The sequence below is a fragment of the Nerophis ophidion genome, linkage group LG20 (assembly GCF_033978795.1).
Source record: "Nerophis ophidion isolate RoL-2023_Sa linkage group LG20, RoL_Noph_v1.0, whole genome shotgun sequence".
Lineage (NCBI taxonomy): Eukaryota > Metazoa > Chordata > Actinopteri > Syngnathiformes > Syngnathidae > Nerophis > Nerophis ophidion.
In genome coordinates this window covers 15,235,997-15,257,893 of record NC_084630.1, presented here as the reverse complement: position 1 = coordinate 15,257,893, position 21,897 = coordinate 15,235,997, and the positions used below count along the sequence as shown (strand labels likewise).

The window sequence follows — 21,897 nt, the reverse complement described above, 5'->3', positions numbered from 1 at the left end:
CCGGAGGGTCTTGTGAGATGACGCTGGCTGCTGCAAGATCATTATTATGAAAATATGACCGAGAGGAAGGCGAGAAACACTTTTTATTTCAACAGACTCTCGCGCCGTACTTTCCGTCAAAACTCTAAAGGCCGACTGCACATTTCCTATCTTCACAATAAAAGCCCTGCTTCATGCTGCCTGCGCTAACTAAATACAGAGTCTCGGACAACTGGCGTGCACAAGCGATCCCTCAGAAAGCTGGCGTGCACATCACTTGTCCACGCCAGCTTTCTGAGACTCTTATTTTGTTAGCGCAGGCAGCATGAAGCAGGGCTTTTATTGTGAAGATAGGAAATGTGCAGTCGGCCTTTAGAGTTTTGACGGGAGGGACGGCGCGAAAGTCTGTTGAAATAAAAAGTGTTTCTCGCCTTCCTCTCTGTCATTTTTTCATAATAATGAACTGGCAGCAGCCAGCGTCATCTCACAAGACCCTCGGGTGCCGTGAATGTCAATCAAGCAAGCTACGGAATTTGCCGCCAATGTTTTTCTTGTAAAGTGTATGGAAGCTGGATGAATTAGATGCCAAAAACCAACCACTTTCATGTGGTATTGTACAGAAAGGACAACTTTTTTTCTCCTCCATTTGAAAATGTGGGCGTTATCATCATTACTGTCTGATTCCAATCAACGCAAGTCATCAGAATCAGGTAATACACCAACTTATATTCTTGTCTTTGTGAAAGAAAGACATCTATATGTGTTACACATGCTTGTATTATCATTAAACACATTTAACTTGTTTACAAAATGTCTGTTTCATAAATAAATAAATATAAATGATATATATAAATGAGGTAGATCCCCTCGAGTTGGTCAATTGAAAAGTAGCTCGCCTGCAGAAAAAGTGTGGGCACCCCTGGTTTAATGGGTACAATAAAACATAATTAAGCATATAAAGTCAACTTGTTTTTCCAGTCTACTGGTACTATAAACGTGGAAGAATAAGAGAGAAGAAAGATAATGATGATAATAATAATAATAATAATAACATATTATTTTCAGGTCTCCCCATGTCTAACATTAAAAGATTACAGTTGGTACAAAATGCAGCTGCTAGACTTTTGACAAAAATCATAAAGTTGGATCACATTACGCCTATACTGGCTCACCTGCACTGGCTTCCTGTGCACTTAAGATACGACTTTAAAGTTTTACTACTTACGTATAAAATACTACACGGTCTAGCTCCATCTTATTTTGCTGATTGTTTTGTACCATATGTCCCGGCAAGAAATCTAGCTGTGTTCAAAGAACTTTGCCTTATTAGTGATTCCCAGAGCTTACTCTGGAATGCCCTCCCGGTAACAGTTAGAGATGCTATATCTCAGTAGAAACATTGCAGTCTCATCTTAAAACTCATTTGTATACTCTAGCCTTTTAGACCAGTTGATCTGCCACCTCTTTTCTCTTGAGATTATTAAATAAACTCAAGAGTCTAATACTCTATTGGGTGACTTCATGGGCAAAATTAGTCAGCCAATATGGATACACAACATTTCAACATGAATGGCACTAAACAAATTAACCACTGCAATAAATGGTTGCATTTATTTTATATATGAAAAGCGCTGTATAAAAAAACATTGATTGATTGATTGATTGATTGATTGATTGATTGATTGATTGATTGAACCATAAGGCATTAGAGGGTTGGGATTGACCTGGGTTAAAAGCTATTTGACCACTGGCTGCAGTGCCCTCTGCTGGTTGTTCAGGGGAGTGTGTCGGTCACATTTATTTGTGCATTGATTGATTGATTGATTGATTGACTGATTGATTGGTACTTTTATTAGTAGATTGCACAGTTCAGTACATATTCCGTACAACTGACCACTAAATGGAAACACCCGAATAAGTTTTTCAACTTGTTTAAGTCGGGGTCCACATTAATTTGGTTTGTGGTAGAAATGTCTCATCATCAACACAAAAGCAAAAAAGCGATCCATCTATCCATCCTTTTTATACCGCTTATTCCCTTCGGGGTTGCGAGGAGCCATCCATCCATCCATTTTCTACCGCTTATTCCCTTTCGGGGTCGCGGGGGGCGCTGGCGCCTATCTCAGCTACAATCGGGCGGAAGGCGGGGTACACCCTGGACAAGTCGCCACCCCCACCCAAAAAATTAAAAAAATATAATTACATTTCAAAAAAATTAAATAAAATAAAAAGCGATCCACATATGCAAATTCAATACAAATACAAAATCAAGCATTTTTATATTGAAATCTCTAAAATATATTTACAAATGCACGTTTATTTGTATGTCACATTTTTATATTTTGAGGTGGCGACTTGTCCAGGGTGTACGCTGCCTTCCGCCCGATTGTAGCTGAGAAAGGCACCAGCGGCCCCCGCAACTCCAAAAAGGGAATAAGCGGTAGGAAATGGATGGATGGCTTCTTATATTTTTAAATCGTATTTGTAGATAGTTTCAAATCTCAAAAAAAAAAATATAAACACACGTTTATTAATAATAAGAAAAATATTGATTTATTTGTATGTCACATTTTTATATTTATAAAGTGTATTTGTAGATATTTTCAAATCTCAAAAATATGTTTGCAAATACGCATGTATTTATACAAATGACTTATTTGTTTTTCACATTTGTAATATGTACTAATACATGCATATGTATTAATACAGCACGGTGATAGAGGGGTTAGTGCGTCTGCCTAACAATACAAGGGTCCTGAGTAGTCCTGGGTTCAATCCCGGGCTCGGGATATTTCTGTGTGGAGTTTGCATGGCTTCCTCCCACTTCCAAAGACATGCACCTGGGGATAAATTGATTGGCAACACTAAATGGGCCCTAGTGTGTGAATGTGAGTGTGAATGTTGTCTGTCTATCTGTGATGAGGTGGCGACTTGTCCAGGGTGTACACCGCCTTCCGCCAGATTGTAGCTGAGATAGGCACCAGCGCCCCCGTGACCCCAAAGGGAATAAGCAGTAGAATATGGATGGATGTATTATCATATTGACATATATACAGTGGGGCAAAAAAGTATTTAGTCAGCCACCGATTGTGCAAGTTCTCCCACTTAAAATGATGATAGAGGTCTGTAATTTTCATCATAGGTACACTTCAACTGTGAGAGACGGAATGTGGGGAAAAAATCAAGGAATTCACATTTTAAAGAATTTATTTGTAAATTTTTGTGCAAAATAAGTATTTGGTCACCCATTCAAAGCTCTCACTGATGGAAGGATGTTTTGGCTCAAAATCTCACCATACATGGCCCCATTCATTCTTTCCTTAACACGGATCAATCGTCCTGTCCCCTTAGCAGAAAATCAGCCCCAAAGCATGATGTTTCCACCCCCATGCTTCACAGTAGGTGTGGTGTTCTTGGGATGCAACTCAGTATTCTTCTTCCTCCAACCACGACAAGTTGAGTTTATACTAAAATGGATACATGGATGATACAGCAGAGGCTTGGGAGAATGTCATGTGGTCAGATGAAACCAAAATAGAACTTTTTGGTATGTGAATTACATTTATATAGCGCTTTTCTCAAGTGACTCAAAGCGCTTTACATAGTGACACCCAATATCTAAGTTACATTTAAACCAGTGTGGGTGGCACTGGGAGCAAGTGGGTAAAGCGTCTTGCCCAAGGACACAACGGCAGTAACTAGGATGGCACAAGCGGGAATTGAACCTGCAACCCTCAAGTTGCAGGCACGGGCACTCTACCAACCGAGCTATGCCGCCCCAGCTCAACTCAACTCCAACTCAACTCGTCGTGTTTGGAGGAAGAAGAATACTGAGTCACATCCCAAGAACACCAGACCTACTGTGAAGCATGGGGGTGGAAACATCATGCTTTGGGGCTGTTTTTCTGCTAAGGGGACAGGACGATTGATCCGTGTTAAGGAAAGAATGAATGGGGCCATGTATCATGAGATTTTGAGCCAAAACCTCCTTCCATCAGTCAGAGCTTTGAATGGTTGACCAACTACTTATTTTCCACCATAATTTACAAATAAATTCTTTAAAATTCCTACAATGTGAATTCCTGGATTTTTTTTTTCACATTTTGTCTCCCACAGTTGAAGTGTACCTATGATGAAAATTACAGACCTCTGTCATCATTTTAAGTGGCAGAACTTGCACAATCGGTGGCTGACTAAATACTTTTTTGCCCCACTGTAAGTTGATGTGAGACAATTCTACTTCCATATTCACACACAATTCCTTCACTAAACCGTTTTTATTCGTTCTGGTAAGTCTGGTGGTTTTGAATTGCTCTCAATGGTTTACAGCCAGCGCCCCCCGCGACCCCAAAAGGAATAAGCGGTAAATAATGAATGGATGGATGGATGGATGGATGGATGGGGTCCACAACTAGCTGTCCTACAAATGACCAGTATGTGGCAGCAGTGAGTCCGGTCAGCGGATGAGTGGAGTAGAAGAAGTGACGTCACTTCCGCCTGGAGTTGAGTTGCCAGGTCATGTTCCCACCCGGAGGATTAGTCGCTGTTACAGTAAGTCCGTGGACGCTATTTGACGCTGAATAACGTCGACACCAAAAGTAGTGCTTTGGTTTTCGTTGACGTTACGAGACTACAACAGTGCTGTCTTTTTGTGTAAAATAACAACCATGGCTAAAGTTCAGGTACTAAAGGTCGCTGTATTGGACAACCCTAGCCCATTTGGGAACCCGTTTCAGTTCGAAATCACGTTTGAATGCATGGAGAATTTGTCCGAAGGTGAGTGCAATTTCCCTCCTATTTCCCTTAGAGTAAACACGTTCGTTTGTATGGATGACGTCATCGCTATTCGCTATCTTTTGTTCCAGACTGCTGTGCTGTAAACATTTATGCGTATCATTCACGAGTTGATTGTTACGTCCTGTGTTGCCGTTATTTGCTGTCGAAAATCAGTCGAAGCTATTTTTCGCAGGAATTGTGGGAAATTGGCGCTGGCGCGGTTGGTTTTGGCGCCCCGGCTGTACTCCGCTCTGATTGGTCGACATGTCAAACGCTGAGAGTGCTGATTGGTTGCTGGGAGAGCGTCTCTGTCGTAACTGACAGATGGAATGGTTTCCCGCGAATTTATGCCAAACACCACTTTGCCTTTATAAAAGTCCGGCGTGTTCAAGCTTTGTTTTTCTTTTCATTTAGGGTCGCATATAAACTTGTAACAACGACAATATTTGTGGGCGGAGGGTTTGATTGATTGATTGAAACTTTTTATTAGTAGTTTGCACAGTTCAGTACATATTCCGTACAATTGACCACTAAAGGGCAACACCCGAATACGTTTTTCAACTTGTTTGAGTCGGGGTCCACGTTAATCAATTCATGGTACAATTTGTGGTGCACTTATATACCTTTACTATCCATCAATCCATTTCCTACCGCTTGTCTCTTTCGGAGTCACTGGGTGCGCTGGAGCCTAACTCAGCTGCATTCGGACTGAAGGCAATGTACACCCTGGACAAGTCGCTGTCTCATCACAGGGCCAACACTGATGGACAGACAACATTCACACTCACTCTCACACACTAGGGCCCAATTTTAGTGTTGCCAAGCAACCTATCCCCAGGTGCATGTTTTGTCCGGTGGGAGGAAGCCAGCGTACCCGGAGGGAACCCCGCAGTCACATAGAGGACATGCAAACTCCACACTGAAAGATCCTGAGCCCGGGATTGAACTCAGGACTACTCAGGCCCTTTGTATTGTGAGGCACATGCACTAAACCCTGTTCCACCGTGCTGCCTATATCTAAGTAGTTCAATATTTCTTAAAGCGGGGGTCAGCAACCCGCGGTTCTTTAGTATGGAAGTAGAATTGTCTCACATCAACTTGTATACATCAATATGATATTAATACATATGTATATATTATTAAATATACAAATATGTAAATAAATTGTATGAATAAATGTGTGTTTGTAAGTATGTTTTTGAGATTTGAAAATATCCATCCATCTTCTTCCGCTTATCCGAGGTCGGGTCGCCGGGGGCAGCAGCCTAAGCAGGGAAGCCCGGACTTTCTTCTCCCCAGCCACTTTGTCCAGCTCTTCCCGGGGCACCCCGAGGCGTTCCCAGGCCAACTAGGAGACATAGTCTTCCCAAGGTGTCTTGGGTCTTCCCTGTGCCCTCCTACCGGTCGGACATGCCCTAAACACCTCCCTTGGGAGATGTTCAGGTGGCATCCTGACCAGATGCCCGAACCACCTCATCTGGCTCCTCTCGATGTGGAGGAGCAACGGCTTTACTTTGAGCTCCTCCCGGATGGCAGAGCTTCTCACCCTATCTCTGAGGTAGAGCCCCGCCCCCCAGCTGAGGAAACTAATTTCGACCGCTTGTACCCGTGATCTTATCCTTTCGGTCATAACCCAAAGCTCATGACCATAGGTGAGGATGGGAACGTAGATCGACCAGTAAATTGAGAACTTTGCCTTCCGGCTCAGCTCCTTCTTCACCATAACGGATCGATACAGCGTCCGCATTACTGAAGACGCCGCACCGATCTGCCTGTCCATCTCACGATCCACTCTTCCCTCACTCGTAAACAAGACTCGATCAAGATTTGAAAATATATACAAATAAAATTTATAAATATAAAAATGTGACATACAAATTAAAGTTAAAGTACCAATGATTGTCACACACATACTAAATGTGGCGAAATTATTCTCTGCATTTGACCCATCCCCCTTGATCACCCTCTGGGAGATGAGGGGAGTAGTGGGCAGCAGCGGTGTCGCGCCCGAGAATCATTTATGGTGATTTAACCCCCAAATCCAACCCTTAATGCTGAGTGCCAAGGAGGGAGGTAATGGGTCTCATTTTTATAGTCTTTGGTATGACTCGGCCGGGATTTGAACTCACGACATACCGATCTTAGGGCGGACACTCTAACCACTAGGCCACTGAGTAATAAATAAATAAATCAGGAATTTCTATAAATAAACATGCATTTGTAAATATATTTATGAGATTTGAATGTAGATATGCTTAACTTTGTATTTGGATTGAATTTGCATATGTGGACAGCTTTTTTTGCTTTTGTGTCAGAGACATTCCTACCACAGACCAGATGCACTAATAAATGTGACCTAGTTTGAATTTTGGAGTTACACACTCCCCTGAACAACCAGCAGAGGGCACTGCAGCCAGAGCAGTCTGGGTCACAGACACTGGCGAGCCAAAAAGGCTCACTTTGGAAGGTTATATAGTGGATTAAATGGATGGGTAAGTAATAACTAGTATTGATAACTGTTTCAGGTGTTTTTAGGCTCCGTTGACACTACGCCAAGGTTATCCAGGGTAAATCACACCTAACCTTATCCATGTCCACTCAGAACAATGCCACTGTTTAAGTCCGCCGGCGCAACGCGACCTAGTATGCATGCTCGGGAACTGGACACGTCATAGTCATCTCCAGTGTTGCTTTGTGTGCAAGTTCTTAAATGTAACCTATCTGAACAAGATCCAGTGTTGCGGTAAGATCGAGGAGCAGCAAGATAGATGACGCATCAGAATCCATCGTTAGCAATAGATCATTAGTCATTTTTGGGAGGGCTGTCTCCGTGGAGTGATTTGCCCTGAAACCGGATTGAAAGGTTTCACATAGATTGTTAGACGCTAAGTGTTCATTTAACTGCTCCGCAACAATTTTTTCGAGGATTTTTGAAATAAAGGGAAGGTGAGACACACATGCTAGTTTACCATGAGGTCAGGATCGAGGTTAGGTCTTTTAAAAAGAGGATGAATAACCGCTTTTTTGAATGCTAGGGCTAAGGTCCTACCGAGGATGTCGTAGTGGTTTGTGCAGCCCTTTGAGACACTAGTGATTTAGGGCTATATAAGTAAACATTGATTGATTGATTGATTGATATTTCAATGAACCGGAATCCAGTGTGCTGTGGGGCCCTATTGAAGTGAATCACACCTGAGACATCATAAATTAATCACCTCTTTATTAGACATGTAAACAATGGAATAAAGCACATTTGACATCAATCAAGCTAGGGATCTAGATATCTGGTCAGGACACTCCTCACTCTTTTGCCTTCACTTTCATTGTCCATTCCTTTTTGGTGACTTTATATACTCTGGACCTAGACGTTGAGTCCGCGACATGCATGGCGGACAATAAATGATATAGTCTGCTTTGCCAGTCCAAATGCATTCGCCGTTTTCCTCGACGGCCAGGTAAAATAAAGCACACGCTACCTTTTTTATCACATCCACAGGAGCTCGCATTCTCTCCTTCGACAAATGGACAAAGTTTTTCGCTAAGTAGAAACACAGCTGACCCAGCCAGACATTGGAAAGTTCTCTTGCCGTCTGAGAATTTTTGTATGCGAAATAGCTGTAATCGCTTTCACTTAAAGGCCTATTGAAATGAGATTTTCTTATTTAAACGGGGTTAGCAGGTCCATTATATGTGTCATACTTGATCATTTCGCGATATTGCCATATTTTTGCTGAAAGGATTTAGTAGAGAACATCGATGATAGAGTTCGCAACTTTCGGTGCTGATAAAAAAGCCTTGCCTGTACCGGACGTCACCGGTGTGAGGGCTCCTCACATCCTCACATTGTTTATAATGGGAGCCTCCAGCAGCAAAAGCTATTCGGACCGAGAAAACGACAATTACTCCATTCATTTGAGCGAGGGTGAAAGATTTGTGGATGATGATATTGTTAGCAAAGGACTAGTGGAAAAAAAAAGGCGATTGCATTTGGACGGATGCAGATGATTTTAGACACATTTACTTGGATAATTCTGAGAAATCCCTTATCTTTCTATTGTGTTGCTAGTGTTTTAGTGAGATTAAATAGTACTTGATAGTCAGAGGGGTGTGTCCACGGGTGTCTTGAGGCCAGAGTCTGAGGGAAGTCACGGCAGATACAAGGACGGTGCAAACTCCACAGATCTCCGGTAAGAGGCGACTTTTTAACACAATTTTCTCACCGAAACCTGCCGGTTGACAAGTGGTCGGGATCTATGTTCGCTTGACCGCTCTGATCCATAGTAAAGCTTCACCTCCGGGAATTTTAAACAAGGAATCACCGTGTGTTTGTGTGGCTAAAGCTTCCCAACTCCATCTTTCTACTTTGACTTCTCCATTATTAATTGAACAAATTGCAAAAGATTCAGCAACACAGATGTCCAAAATACTGTTTAATTGCGCGATGAAAAGAGACGACTTTTATCCGCAAATGGTGCTGCGCTAATATTTCCTGACAGTCCGTGACGTCAAGCGCACGCGTCATCATTCCGCGACGTTTTCAACAAGAAACTCCGCGGGAAATTTAAAATTGCAATTTAGTAAACTAAAGCGCCCGTATTGGCATGTGTTGCAATGTTAATATTTCATCATTGATATATAAACTATCAGACTGCGTGGTGGGTAGTAGTGGCTTTCAGTAGGCCTTTAAGGTATTGATGTGTGATTTCCACAAGCGTCTGTACATGTAGAACAGGGGTGGGCATTACGTTGATCGCGATCGACTGGTCGATCTCGGAGGGTGTGTCAGTCGATCTCAAGCCAGGCATTAAAAAATAGACAAAAAAATGAGCAATCATCAATCATACCAAGACTTCACTTTCGTCAGTTGTTTGACATTCTCGGCACCCGAGGATCTTGTGAGATGACGCTGGCTGCTGCGAGCTCATATTTAAGAAAAAAATCACTAACAGGGCGGACGCAGAGAAACACATTTTATTTCTAGAGACTCCGTACCTACTGTCAAAACTCTAAAGACCGACAGCACAGTTCCTGTCTTCACCATAAAAGACCTGTTTCATCCTGCCTGTGCTAACAAAATAAGAGTCTCAGAAAGCTAGCGCGCACAAGCCAGCAAGTTACGGAGTTTGATGCCAATGTATTTCTCCCCCGCCCTCAGCGACCGCTTTCTCACTTGCTTGCCCACCCGCACACTCACTGACGTCACTCACCTGCTGCCAGACATTAAAGGGCCACACACATGTGCTACTCTCATAACAAAGTGTTTAAAAAGGAGTATGCAAGTTGGACAAATGAGATGCCAAATCCAACCACTTTCATGTGGTATTGGACAGAAAGGAGGACTTTTTTTTCCTCCATTTGAAAATGCGGACGTTATCAGCACCACTGTCTAATTCCAATCAATGCAAGTCATCAGAATCAAATACACCAACTTATATTCTCGTCTTCATGAAAGAAAGGAATCTATGTGTGTTAAACATGCTTGTATTATCATTAAACACCATTAACTTGTTAACTAAAATGTCTCTTTCATAAATAAATAAATATAAATTATAAATAGGAATGAGGTAGATCTCCTCGACTTGGTCAATTGAAAAGTAGCTCACCTGCAGAAAAAGTGTGAGCGCCCCTGATGTAGAAGAAGGAGAAACACGGCATGTCTGGATGACTTGCCGTCATATTTCCAGTGGTTAGCCCCAAGCTACGAAACCGCTTTATTATGAAGCTGGCTGTGGCATGGTCTTTCTGATGTTACTTCCTGTGTGGGCGTGGTCTTTCTGGCGTCCCTTCCTCTCCAAATTCACTTTGTAAATGATCAATGAGTCCATGCAAAGCTAAGTGCCGGAGATTCAAGAATTACACGGCTGACTTACCCGTGTAAAAATTTGTCCGAGGAGGGGGACCTTAAACGCTGGTTTAGTGTGACTGAAACGGGCCTTAGGCTAGATAATTATTTGTTTAAGGGGTAAAACGACTTTGTGTAGCCTGAGTTATGTTGCTAACAAACAAATTCAGGGGAAAACATAGCCTTTATGGCAGAGGTAAAGATATCTACTGTATAACACCGAAATCTTAAAACTTCCACTTCTCACGTGTGTTCTGTCAGATCTGGAATGGAAGCTCATCTATGTTGGATCAGCTGAGAGTGAAGAATATGACCAGGTTCTAGACTCTGTTCTGGTGGGACCAGTCCCAGCTGGCAGACACAAGTTTGTATTTCAGGTGAGTCGTGAGCCTTGGTTGAGTCGCAGCATGTATTTTCTGTCCCTGCTATGTTTGTTTTGAATAACGTTGCAGGATAACCAAACCTTCCAACATCTTCCTTTCTGTGTGTGTGATCCTCTCAGGCTGATGCTCCAAACACAGGACTTATTCCAGAGACTGACGCTGTCGGAGTCACCGTACTCCTTATAACTTGCACTTACAATGGTCAGAACTTCATACGCATTGGTTACTATGTCAACAATGAGTACACTGACCCTGAACTACGAGAAAACCCACCTCTGAAACCCGACTACTCCAAGGTACGAGATGGCGCTCAGGCTTTTTCTTTGTTAATGACTAAAGACCATGTTTGTTGAAAGATTAGAGCAGGGGTGTCCACACTTTTTCTGCAGGCGAGCTACTTTTCAATTGACCAACTCGAGGGGATCTTCCTCATTTATATATATCATTTATATTTATTTATTTATGAAAGATACATTTTTGTAAACAAGTTAAATGTGTTTAATGATAATACAAGCATGTGTAACACATATAGATGTCTTTCTTTCACGAAGACAAGAATATAAGTTGGTGTATTACCTGATTCTGATGACTTGCGTTGATTGGAATCAGACAGTAATGATGATAACGCCCACATTTTCAAATGGAGGAGAAAAAAAGTTGTCCTTTCTGTACAATACCACATGAAAGTGGTTGGTTTTTGGCATCTAATTCATCCAGCTTCCATACACTTTACAAGAAAAACATTGGCGGCAAATTCCGTAGCTTGCTTGATTGACATTCACGGCACCCGAGGGTCTTGTGAGATGACGCTGGCTGCTGCCAGTTCATTATTATGAAAAAATGACAGAGAGGAAGGCGAGAAACACTTTTTATTTCAACAGACTTTCGCGCCGTCCCTTCAAAACTCTAAAGGCCGACTGCACATTTCCTATCTTCACAATAAAAGCCCTGCTTCATGCTGCCTGCGCTAACTAAATACAGAGTCTCGGAAAGCTGGCGTGCACAAGTGATGTGCACGCCAGCTTTCTGAGGGATCGCTTGTGCACGCCAGTTTTCCGAGACTCTGTATTTAGTTAGCGCAGGCAGCATGAAGCAGGGCTTTTATTGTGAAGATAGGAAATGTGCAGTCGGCCTTTAGAGTTTTGACGGAAGGGACGGCGCGAAAGTCTGTTGAAATAAAAAGTGTTTCTCGCCTTCCTCTCGGTCATATTTTCATAATAATGATCTTGCAGAAGCCAGCGTCATCTCAAAAGACCCCCCGGTACCGTGAATGTCATTTAAGTGACGTCTTGGTGAAGATTGATGATCACTAATTTTTAGGTCTATTTTTTTTAAAAGCCTGGCTGGAGATTGACTGACACACCCCCCGCGGTCGACTGGTAGCTCGCGATCGACGTAATGGGCACCCCTGGATTAGGGGGACAAGCGGTAGAGAGTGGATGGATGAATTCCTGTAGCTTTTGACCCTTAAAGTATAGCATTACCATCCACTGCTTTACTTGTATTTATCTCTATTACAAATGGGCCTTTAATCACATTTTTACATCGATTATACTCAGGAACATATGATCAAATATAAATACATGACATTTCTTACATCTATATTTTAAACTAATGCCCTTATCAGTACAAGTACCTCCTAATCAGTATATTTCAAATACAGTAGATCCCTGTTATTTGTTGGGATAGGCTTCCAGACCCCCTAGCACAGGGGTCACCAACGCGGTGCCCGCGCGCACTAGGTAGCCCATAAGTACCAGATGAGTAGCCGCTGGCCTGTTCTAAAAATAGCTCAAATAGCAGCACTTACCAGTGAGCTGCCTCTATGTTTTACATTTTATTTATTTACTAGCAAGCTGGTCTCGCTTTGCTCGACATTTTTAATTCTAAGAGGGACAAAACTCAAATAGAATTTGAAAATCCAAAAAAAATATTTTAAAGACTTGGTCTTCACTTGTTTAAATAAATTCATAAATTTTTTTACTTTGCTTCTTCTAACTTCCAGAAAGACAATTTTAGAGGAAAAATACAACCTTAAAAATTTTTTTAGGATTTTTAAAGACATATTTCTTTTTACCTTTTAAATTCCTTCCTCTTCTTTCATGACAATTTAAATCAATGTTCAAGTATTTTTATTTATTTTTATTGTAAAGAATAATAAATCAATTTCCATTTAATTCTACATTTTAGCTTCTGTTTTTTCGACAAAGAATGATGAGGTGGCGACTTGTCCAGGGTGTACCCTGCCTTCCGCCCGATTGTAGCTGAGATAGGCGCCAACGCCCCCCGCGACCCCGAAAGGGAATAAGCGGTAGAAAATGCAATGCATGCATGCAGTCTTCAAACTTATGATTAAAATTCCCCAAAAATATTCTGGCAAATCTAGAAAATCTGTAGAATCAAATTTAAATCTTATTTCAAAGTGGATTTTAACCTATTTAAAACATGTCATCAAAATTCTAAAATTAATTTTAATCAGGAAAAATTACTAAAGATGTTCCATAAATTCTTTTTTTAATTTTTTCAAAAAGATTCGAATTAGCTAGTTTTTCTCTTCATTTTTTTCGGTTGAATTTTGAATTTTAAAGAGTCAAAATTGAAGATAAACTATGTTTCAAAATTTAATTTTCTTTTTTTTCGTTTTTTCTCCTTTTAAACCGTTCATTTGAATGTTTTTTTCATCATTTATTCTCTAAAAAAAAGTTTGTAAAAGGAAATAAAATCTATGACGGAATGACAGACAGAAATACATATTTTGATATATATATATATATATATATATATATATTAAAGGGAAATTGAGCAAATTGGCTATTTCTGGCAATTTATTTAAGTGTGTATCAAACTGGTAGCCCTTCACATTAATCAGTACCCAAGAAGTAGCTCTTGGTTTCAAAAAGCTTGGTGACTACTGCGCCTAGCATATGGCAAAAAATAGAAATTAATGGACGCACCCAAAGAAAAGCCTATTTTTGATTCTGTAACTCCTTTATACGCCTCTGGCAGTTATAAAACTCAGTAAGATGCTTTTATGAAAGTTGGGATGTGTGTAACAACAATACTTTATGCGTCAAATTTTTATTGTATAAAATTAATTTTTCGAATGTGCTGCATCTTGGCCTGCGCAAGACCCCTGTCACATGACTGCAAACTTGACATCTCATTGGCTGGTTCTGACCTAGACACAAACGATTGCTTCAGTCTTAATGTACAGAAAATGGGTCTTGAGTTTTCGAGCAACAAACATTTCTGCACTGAATTTTAAAACACTGCATTTTTAAACAAACACGCTTTGCTCATAAATTTAATTTCAATGACATTATTAGCATATTTCCAATAAAATTCAGTTCACAAAAATTCAGCGACTTAAATTTGGTGTTGGTAATAAAGACTTGAATTATTCTCAGTTCGTCACCTAATCTTGCAATACAACCTGCTTATTCTTATTTAAGATTATTAATAATAATGTCATCAAGGGACGTTCAATCGTTCGCTAATGGACTGCTTGGTTTGTCGTGGAAGATGTTTCGCCGCTCGTTTGAGTTGGCTTTATCAGTTTTTTCTCAATACGATCGGGCGAAACCATCCTTGCTCGGATACACCCTCCTAGTTTTGGAGTAACAATATATGGGGCGGGCTTCACGGTGGCAGAGGAGTTAGTGCGTCTGCCTCACAATACGAAGGTCCTGCAGTCCTGGGTTCAAATCCAGGCTCGGTCGGGATCTTTCTGTGTGGAGTTTGCATGTTCTCCCCGTGAATGCGTGGGTACTCCGGCTTCCTCCCACTTCCAAAGACATGCACCTGGGGATAGGTTGATTGGCAACACTAAATTGGCCCTAGTGTGTGAATGTGAGTGTGAATGTTGTCTGACTATCTGTGTTGGCCCTGCGATGAGGTGGCGACTTGTCCAGGGTGTACCCCGCCTTCCGCCCGATTGTAGCTGAGATAGGCGACCCCAAAAGGGATTAAGCGGTAGAAAATGGATGGATGGAATATATGGGGCTTGGGCACCAACTGTTGGACTTGATCTGACCAATCTGTAAATCTATTAGCACAAACTGATGAAGCCTATTTGGATGAGCGGCAAAACGTCTTCCACGACAAACCAAGCAGTCTTGTTTCAATAGATTAAACGCCCTGAAATGACAACAGCCTGGATGAATGAAAACCTTCATAGCCATTAATAATAATGACAACCTAGTACCACTTTTTAGGAGGTGCAGAGTTACAGTATGGAATTTGAGAATATTTTATTTTTTAGTTGCCGTATTTTTCGGACTATAAGTCTCAGTTTTTGTCATAGTTTGGCCAGGGGTGCGACTTATACTCAGGAGCGACTTATGTGTGAAATGATTACCACATTACCGTAAAATGTCAGCGCCCCCCGCAACCCCAAAAGGGAATAAGTGGTACAAAATGGATGAATGGATGGATCAAATAATATTATTCAGCTCATTCACGTAAGAGACTAGACGTATAAGATTTCATGGGATTTAGCCATTAGGAGTGACAGATTATTTGGTAAACTTATAGCATGTTCTTTATGTTATAGTTATTTGAATTACTCCTACCATAATATGTTACGTTAACATACCAGGCACTTTCTCAGTTGGCTATGTATGCGTCATATAACGTATACTTATTCAGCCTGTTGTTCACTATTCTTCATTTATTTTAAATTGCCTTTCAAATGTCTATTCTTGGTGTTGGGTTTTATCAAATAAATTTCCCCAAAGGATGCGACTTATACTCCAGAGCAGGGGTGCCCATTACGTCGATCGCGATCGACTGGTCGATCTCGGAGGGTGTGTCAGTCGATCTCAAGCCAGGCATTAAAAAATAGACATAAAAATGAGCAATCATCAATCATACCAAGACTTCACTTTCATCAGTTGTTTGACATTCTCGGCACCCGAGGATCTTGTGAGATGACGCTGGCTGCTGCGAGCTCATATTTAAGAAAAAAATTACTAACAGGGCGGACGCAGAGAAACAAATTTTATTTCTAAAGACTCCGTACTTACTGTCAAAACTCTAAAGACCGACAGCACAGTTCCTGTCTTCACCATAAAAGTCCTGTTTCATCCTGCCTGTGCTAACAAAATAAGAGTCTCAGAAAGCTAGCGTGCACAAGCTAGCAAGCTACGGAGTTTGATGCCAATGTATTTCTCCCCCGCCCTCAGCGACCGCTTTCTCACTTGCTTGCCCACCCGCACAGTCACTGACGTCACTCACCTGCTGCCAGACATTAAAGGGCCACACACGTATGCTACTCTCATAACAAAGTGTTTAAAAACAAGTATGCAAGTTGGACAAATGAGATGCCAAATCCAACCACTTTCATGTGGTATTGGACAGAAAGGAGGACTTTTTTTTTCCTACATTTGAAAATGCGGACGTTATCAGCACCACTGTCTAATTCCAATCAATGCAAGTCACCAGAATCAAATACACCAACTTATATTCTTGTCTTCATGAAAGAAAGGAATCTATGTGTGTTAAACATTCTTGTATTATCATTAAACACCATTAACTTGTTAACAAAAATGTCTCTTTCATAAATAAATAAATATAAATTATAAATAGGAATGAGGTAGATCTCCTCGACTTGGTCAATTGAAAAGTAGCTCGCCTGCAGAAAAAGTGTGAGCGCCCCTGCTCCAGAGCAACTTATACTCCGAAAAATACGGTATTATTTTAAATAATATTAACAGCATTTAAAAAAAACTGTCCTTAATTTTCCTGCAACAAACATTATTCTGTTTTTCTACTTGTTTCATTTTTTACTCCAAGCCAGGAACCATTTTTTTCCCAGCAACAATAGCGCCCTCCTCTGTTTGCTGGGAATAAATGCAAACTATTATACTGTACCTGCACTGGTTTTACAGCCTAATTAATCACTTTACAAACAACACAATTATGAACAATTTGCTCTGGTCATTATACTCTTTATTTAATGTTGTATGGTTAAATTGTTTTGAAATATCATCCATGAGTTGATTTTGCTCCATCAGACCTCTTCATATTAAATCATTAATCATAGTCTACAGTAGTATTTTAGGCATATGAAACGACAGAAACATAAATCAATCAATCAATCAATCAATGTTTATTTATATAGCCCCAAATCACAAATGTCTCAAAGGACTGCACAAATCATTACGACTACAACATCCTCGGAAGAACCCACAATAGGGCAAGGAAAACTCACACCCAGTGGGCAGGGAGAATTCACATCCAGTGGGACGCCAGTGACAATGCTGACTATGAGAAACCTTGGAGAGGACCTCAGATGTGGGCAACCCCCCTCCCCCCCCTCTAGGGGACCGAAAGCAATGGATGTCGAGCGGGTCTAACATGATACTGTGAAAGTTCAATCCATAGTGGCTCCAACACAGCCGCGAGAGTTCAGTTCAAAGCGGATCCAAGACAGCAGCGAGAGTCCCGTCCACAGGAGACCATCTCAAGCGGAGGCGGATCAGCAGCGTAGAGATGTCCCCAATCGATACAGGCGAGCGGTCCATCCTGGGTCCCGACGAGCGGTCCATCCTGGGTCTCGACTCTGGACAGCCAGTACTTCATCCATGGTCATCGGACCGGACCCCCTCCACAAGGGAGGGGGGGACATAGGAGAAAGAAAAGAAGCGGCAGACCAACTGGTCTAAAAAGGAGGTCTATTTAAAGGCTAGAGTATACAGATGAGTTTTAAGGTGAGACTTAAATGCTTCTACTGAGGTAGCATCTCAAACTGTTACTGGGAGGGCATTCCAGAGTACTGGAGCCTGAACGGAAAACGCTCTATAGCCCGCTGACTTTTTTTGGGCTCTAGGAATCACTAATAAGCCGGAGTCTTTTGAACGCAGATTTCTTGCCGGGACATATGGTACAATAGAATCGGCAAGATACAAAATACAGATCAATTTAGGAATTTGCAAGATGGCATCTGATAGTCTTATTGTACTGTAACTGAACCTTTTGTCCATGTAGATAAAAAAAAGTGTTCATACATGTGATTTTACACATGTCAGAAGACACCAACTATTTGAAACATTGGCAGTGAATATCGACTGGACTGCAGTGAGGTTTTTTTGCCATTTTTGACAAGGGCGCATAAGCAGCTAGCTTCTGGAAGGCATCATGTATTGTATGCGTGATGGAGGTAGATGATGCAGCTGTGGCATTAAATGTGCCCGCTGCACGCCCACTCTGTAATTAAGGGAATCGCAAATGCATTATTATTTGTATTGGATGCTGATTATTATTATAATCATCTGACTGACAGACACACATGCGCTCTAACTAATGTTATTCCTGTAAAAACAAAACACGTTGCTGATTTTCTGCTAGGATTTTTTTTTAACGCTAACATGAAGTAGAAGCGGTCATAAACAACACAAAACACACTTAAACAAAAGTACATTTTGCTGTGCGACAGTAAGTATGCGTCATGCGCACACTACTGGCTCACACCGATGGCGCCCAATAACATGTTTATTTTACAGAAGTAACTTTAGGTAACAATTAAGTGACTTCTGCTTCCGGTTGAAGGCTCAGTCCAAACAAAAGAACACTGTAGCACGTTCTGTAGCGAACTCGTCCAAAAGACAGCAAGATAGCACAAAAAAACCTAAAGCTACTCTATATTGCCAAAACTATTTGGCCACCTGCTTTGACTCACATATGAACTTGAAGTGAAGTGAAGTGAATTATATTTATATAGCGCTTTTTCTCTAGTGACTCAAAGCGCTTTACATAGTAAAAACCAATATCTAAATTACCGTATTTTTCAGACTATAAGTCGCAATTGTTTTCATAGTTTGGCCGGGGGTGCAACATATACGCCGCAGCGACTTATGTGTAAAATTAACACATTACCGTAAAATATTATTTATTTGATTTGCGTAAGAGACACAGAAAATTTCAGCAATCGTCACACACACGTTAACCAATAAGAATTCGGCGGGGGCGGGGCATGGCAGAAGTGCATTGTGGGTCATGGAATGCTATCTGCTATATGCTACTGCCGTAGCTATTAAAATGGATAATTTCATCGTTGGCGGTAACTTATAAAAACTGAGAAGGTGCCATCCCATTCCTAACCCGCAAGGGTCAATATAATGTCGGTCCACCTTTTGCAGCTATTACAGCTTCAATTCTTCTTGGAAGGCTGTCCACAAGGTTGCGGAGTGTGTGTATAGGAATTTTCCACCATTCTTCCAAAAACGTATTGGTGAAGTCACATACTGATCTTGGTCAAGAAGACCTGGCTCTCAGTCTCCGTTCTAATGCATCCCAAAGGTGTTTTATCTGGTTCAGGTCAGGACTCTGTGCAGGCCAGTCAAGTTCATCCACACCAGACTCTGTCATCCATGTCTTTATGGACCTTGCTTTAAGGTTTTTCTACCTTCAAGGTACTCAAAGCGCTTTGACACTACTTCCACATTTACCCATTCACACACTGATGGAGGGAGCTGCCATGCAAGGCGCTATCAAGCACCCATCAGGAGCAAGGGTAAAGTGTCTTGCTCAGGACACAACGGACGTGACGAGGTTGGTACTAGGTGGTGATTGAACCAGGGACCCTCGGGTTGGGCACGGCCACTCTGCCACTGTGGACAGTCATGTTGGAAAAGGAAGGGGCCCGCTCCAAACTGTTTCCACAAGATTGGTAGCATGGAATTGCCCAAAATGTTTTGGTATGCTGGATCATTCAAAGTTCCTTTCGCAGAAACTAAGTGGCCAAGCCCAACAACCCCACAGTATCATTCCTCCTCCACCAAATTTCACACTCGACACAATGCAGTCTAAAATGTACCGTTGTCCTGGCAAACTCCAAATCCAGACTCGTCCATCGAATTGCCAGATGGAAAAGCGTGATTCATCACTCCAGAAAACGCGTCTCCACTGCTCTAGAGTCCAGCGGCGACAGGCTTTACATCACTGTGTGCTAATCAGACATATTTTGTTTCGGCATGACTGCAAGCTAATCTATGCTAACATGCTTTTTAGGCTAGCTGTATGTACATATTGCATCATTATGCCTCAATTGTAGCTATATTTGCATCCAGCCTTTCCCTCCACCCACATTTAATGCCAAACAAACACATACCATCCATCCATCCATCCATCCATTTTTTACCGCTTATTCCCTTTTGGGGGCGCTGGCGCCTATCTCAGCTACAATCGGGCGGAAGGCGGGGTAGACTCTGGACAAGTCGCCACCTCATCGCAGGGCAAACACATACCAATCAATGGTTAGAAGGCGATCGCCGAATTCGTCCTCGCTTCCTCCCATGCCGCTATCTGTCGTGATATGGCTCAACAGCTTCAGTTTCTTCTTCAATTTCGTTTTCGCTACCTGCCTCCATACTCCAACCATCCGTTTGAATACTTGCGTAATCTGTTGAATAGCTTACGCCGCTGAAATCCGAGTCTGAATCCGAGCTAATATCGCTATACCTTTCTGTGCTATCCGCCATGTTTGTTTCTGTGTGGTCACGCTGTGACGTCACAGGATAATGGACGGGTGGATATAACGACGGTTAAAATCAGGCACTTTCAAGCCGTTTTTGGGGATATTGCGTGATGGGTAAAATTTTGAGAAAAACTCTGAAAAATAAAATAAGCCACTGAGAACTGATTTTTATTGGTTTTAACCCTTCAGAAATTGTGATAATGTTCCCCTTTAAGAATGTCCTAGTTTAAAATATTGTATTTTTTTTAGAATGGCAGAGTGATGATTTTTTTTTTTTTATCCATAACTTAAATTGCTTGTTTTTACAAGATTTCCAATGTTGTTTTTTTTTACTCTGACCAGCCTGGGACCAGCTTGTAAGGCATTGATTGATTGATTGATTGAATAGTTGAAATGGCTGAAAATCATCAAATGCAAATACAATTCTGCAGCTTCAGTTGACATTTAATTTGGAATTGCATGAAAATTTGCGAGATTAAACCTGATTATTTTCCACAATTTGCCAATATGGGCTTTAAAGGAAAGCTCTGAATCTATTATCAACCCAAGATATTTATATTGGCTGACAATTTGTATTCTTTCTCCATTAATATGTATGTATGTTGTGATATGTGTATGCTAATGTTCGTCCAATACTAGTGTGCTATAAATGTGTGACCTCTGTTTAAACCTTTTAGCTGCTGAGGAACATTTTGGCCTCAACCCCCCGAGTCACTCGCTTCCACATTAACTGGGAGGGCCTGGCAGAGAACTCTGAGAACAGCGAGAACGTGGACCCATCTAACATCTTTTGTTCATCTTGTAGAATTGCAGAAAAACCTTGCTGACCAAAAAGTATATTGTTCTACAGGCAGCTACAAAAATGCCTCTTGAGTTTTTTTTATGCCAAGTATAGGCTTTTTTTTTTGTCCTTTACATCTATAAGTAAAACTTGTTACCTCAGTAAGAGTGGAACACTGTTCAATCGCTCGTGGTTCATATAGAAATAATTGTGTCGAAACCAAGATCGCTGTAAATAAAGTTTTACGATACATTTATATATTTTTTTGTATGTGTTCTGGAAATATGTCTAATATCAAAAAGTGGGTTAATAAAAAATATTTTGTTTGGTCCTCAGACCATTATTGCCATCCGTATGCCAATGAAGGCCGGGAAGAAAGGCTTGCATGCATTGAGAGTCACCGCAGCCTCTTCCCTTTTTTTTTTGCCAAATATATTTCATTCATAAAATGCAGCATCACTCGCCCATCCATTTTCACTCCAGCCTCAAGTTGCTAGGCAACTGCAGGAGGAAAAAGGGGGCGGGCAGACTTGCTCTCACCCATTTTATCTCTTCCTAACAGTGTAAAGTCTGCACGGTTCTCCAGATTTTTTTTTAATTCTTACTGTTGATGTATTCTCTGTTTTGGAATTGTGATGCAATCCTTTATTTTACCCCATAA

At 41.3% G+C, this 21,897-nt stretch overlaps 1 protein-coding gene across 1 annotated transcript; it reads left to right on the top strand.

Moving 5' to 3' along the window:
- The first annotated feature begins 4,459 nt into the window (after positions 1-4,459).
- asf1bb (anti-silencing function 1Bb histone chaperone) lies at positions 4,460-21,566 on the top strand. Its single transcript, XM_061880568.1, has 4 exons — positions 4,460-4,755; positions 10,859-10,974; positions 11,100-11,276; positions 21,133-21,566. The coding sequence occupies exons 1-4, from the start codon at positions 4,647-4,649 to the stop codon at positions 21,280-21,282; spliced, it is 552 nt and encodes a 183-aa protein (XP_061736552.1). The 5' UTR covers positions 4,460-4,646; the 3' UTR covers positions 21,283-21,566.
- Positions 21,567-21,897: the final 331 nt, after the last annotated feature.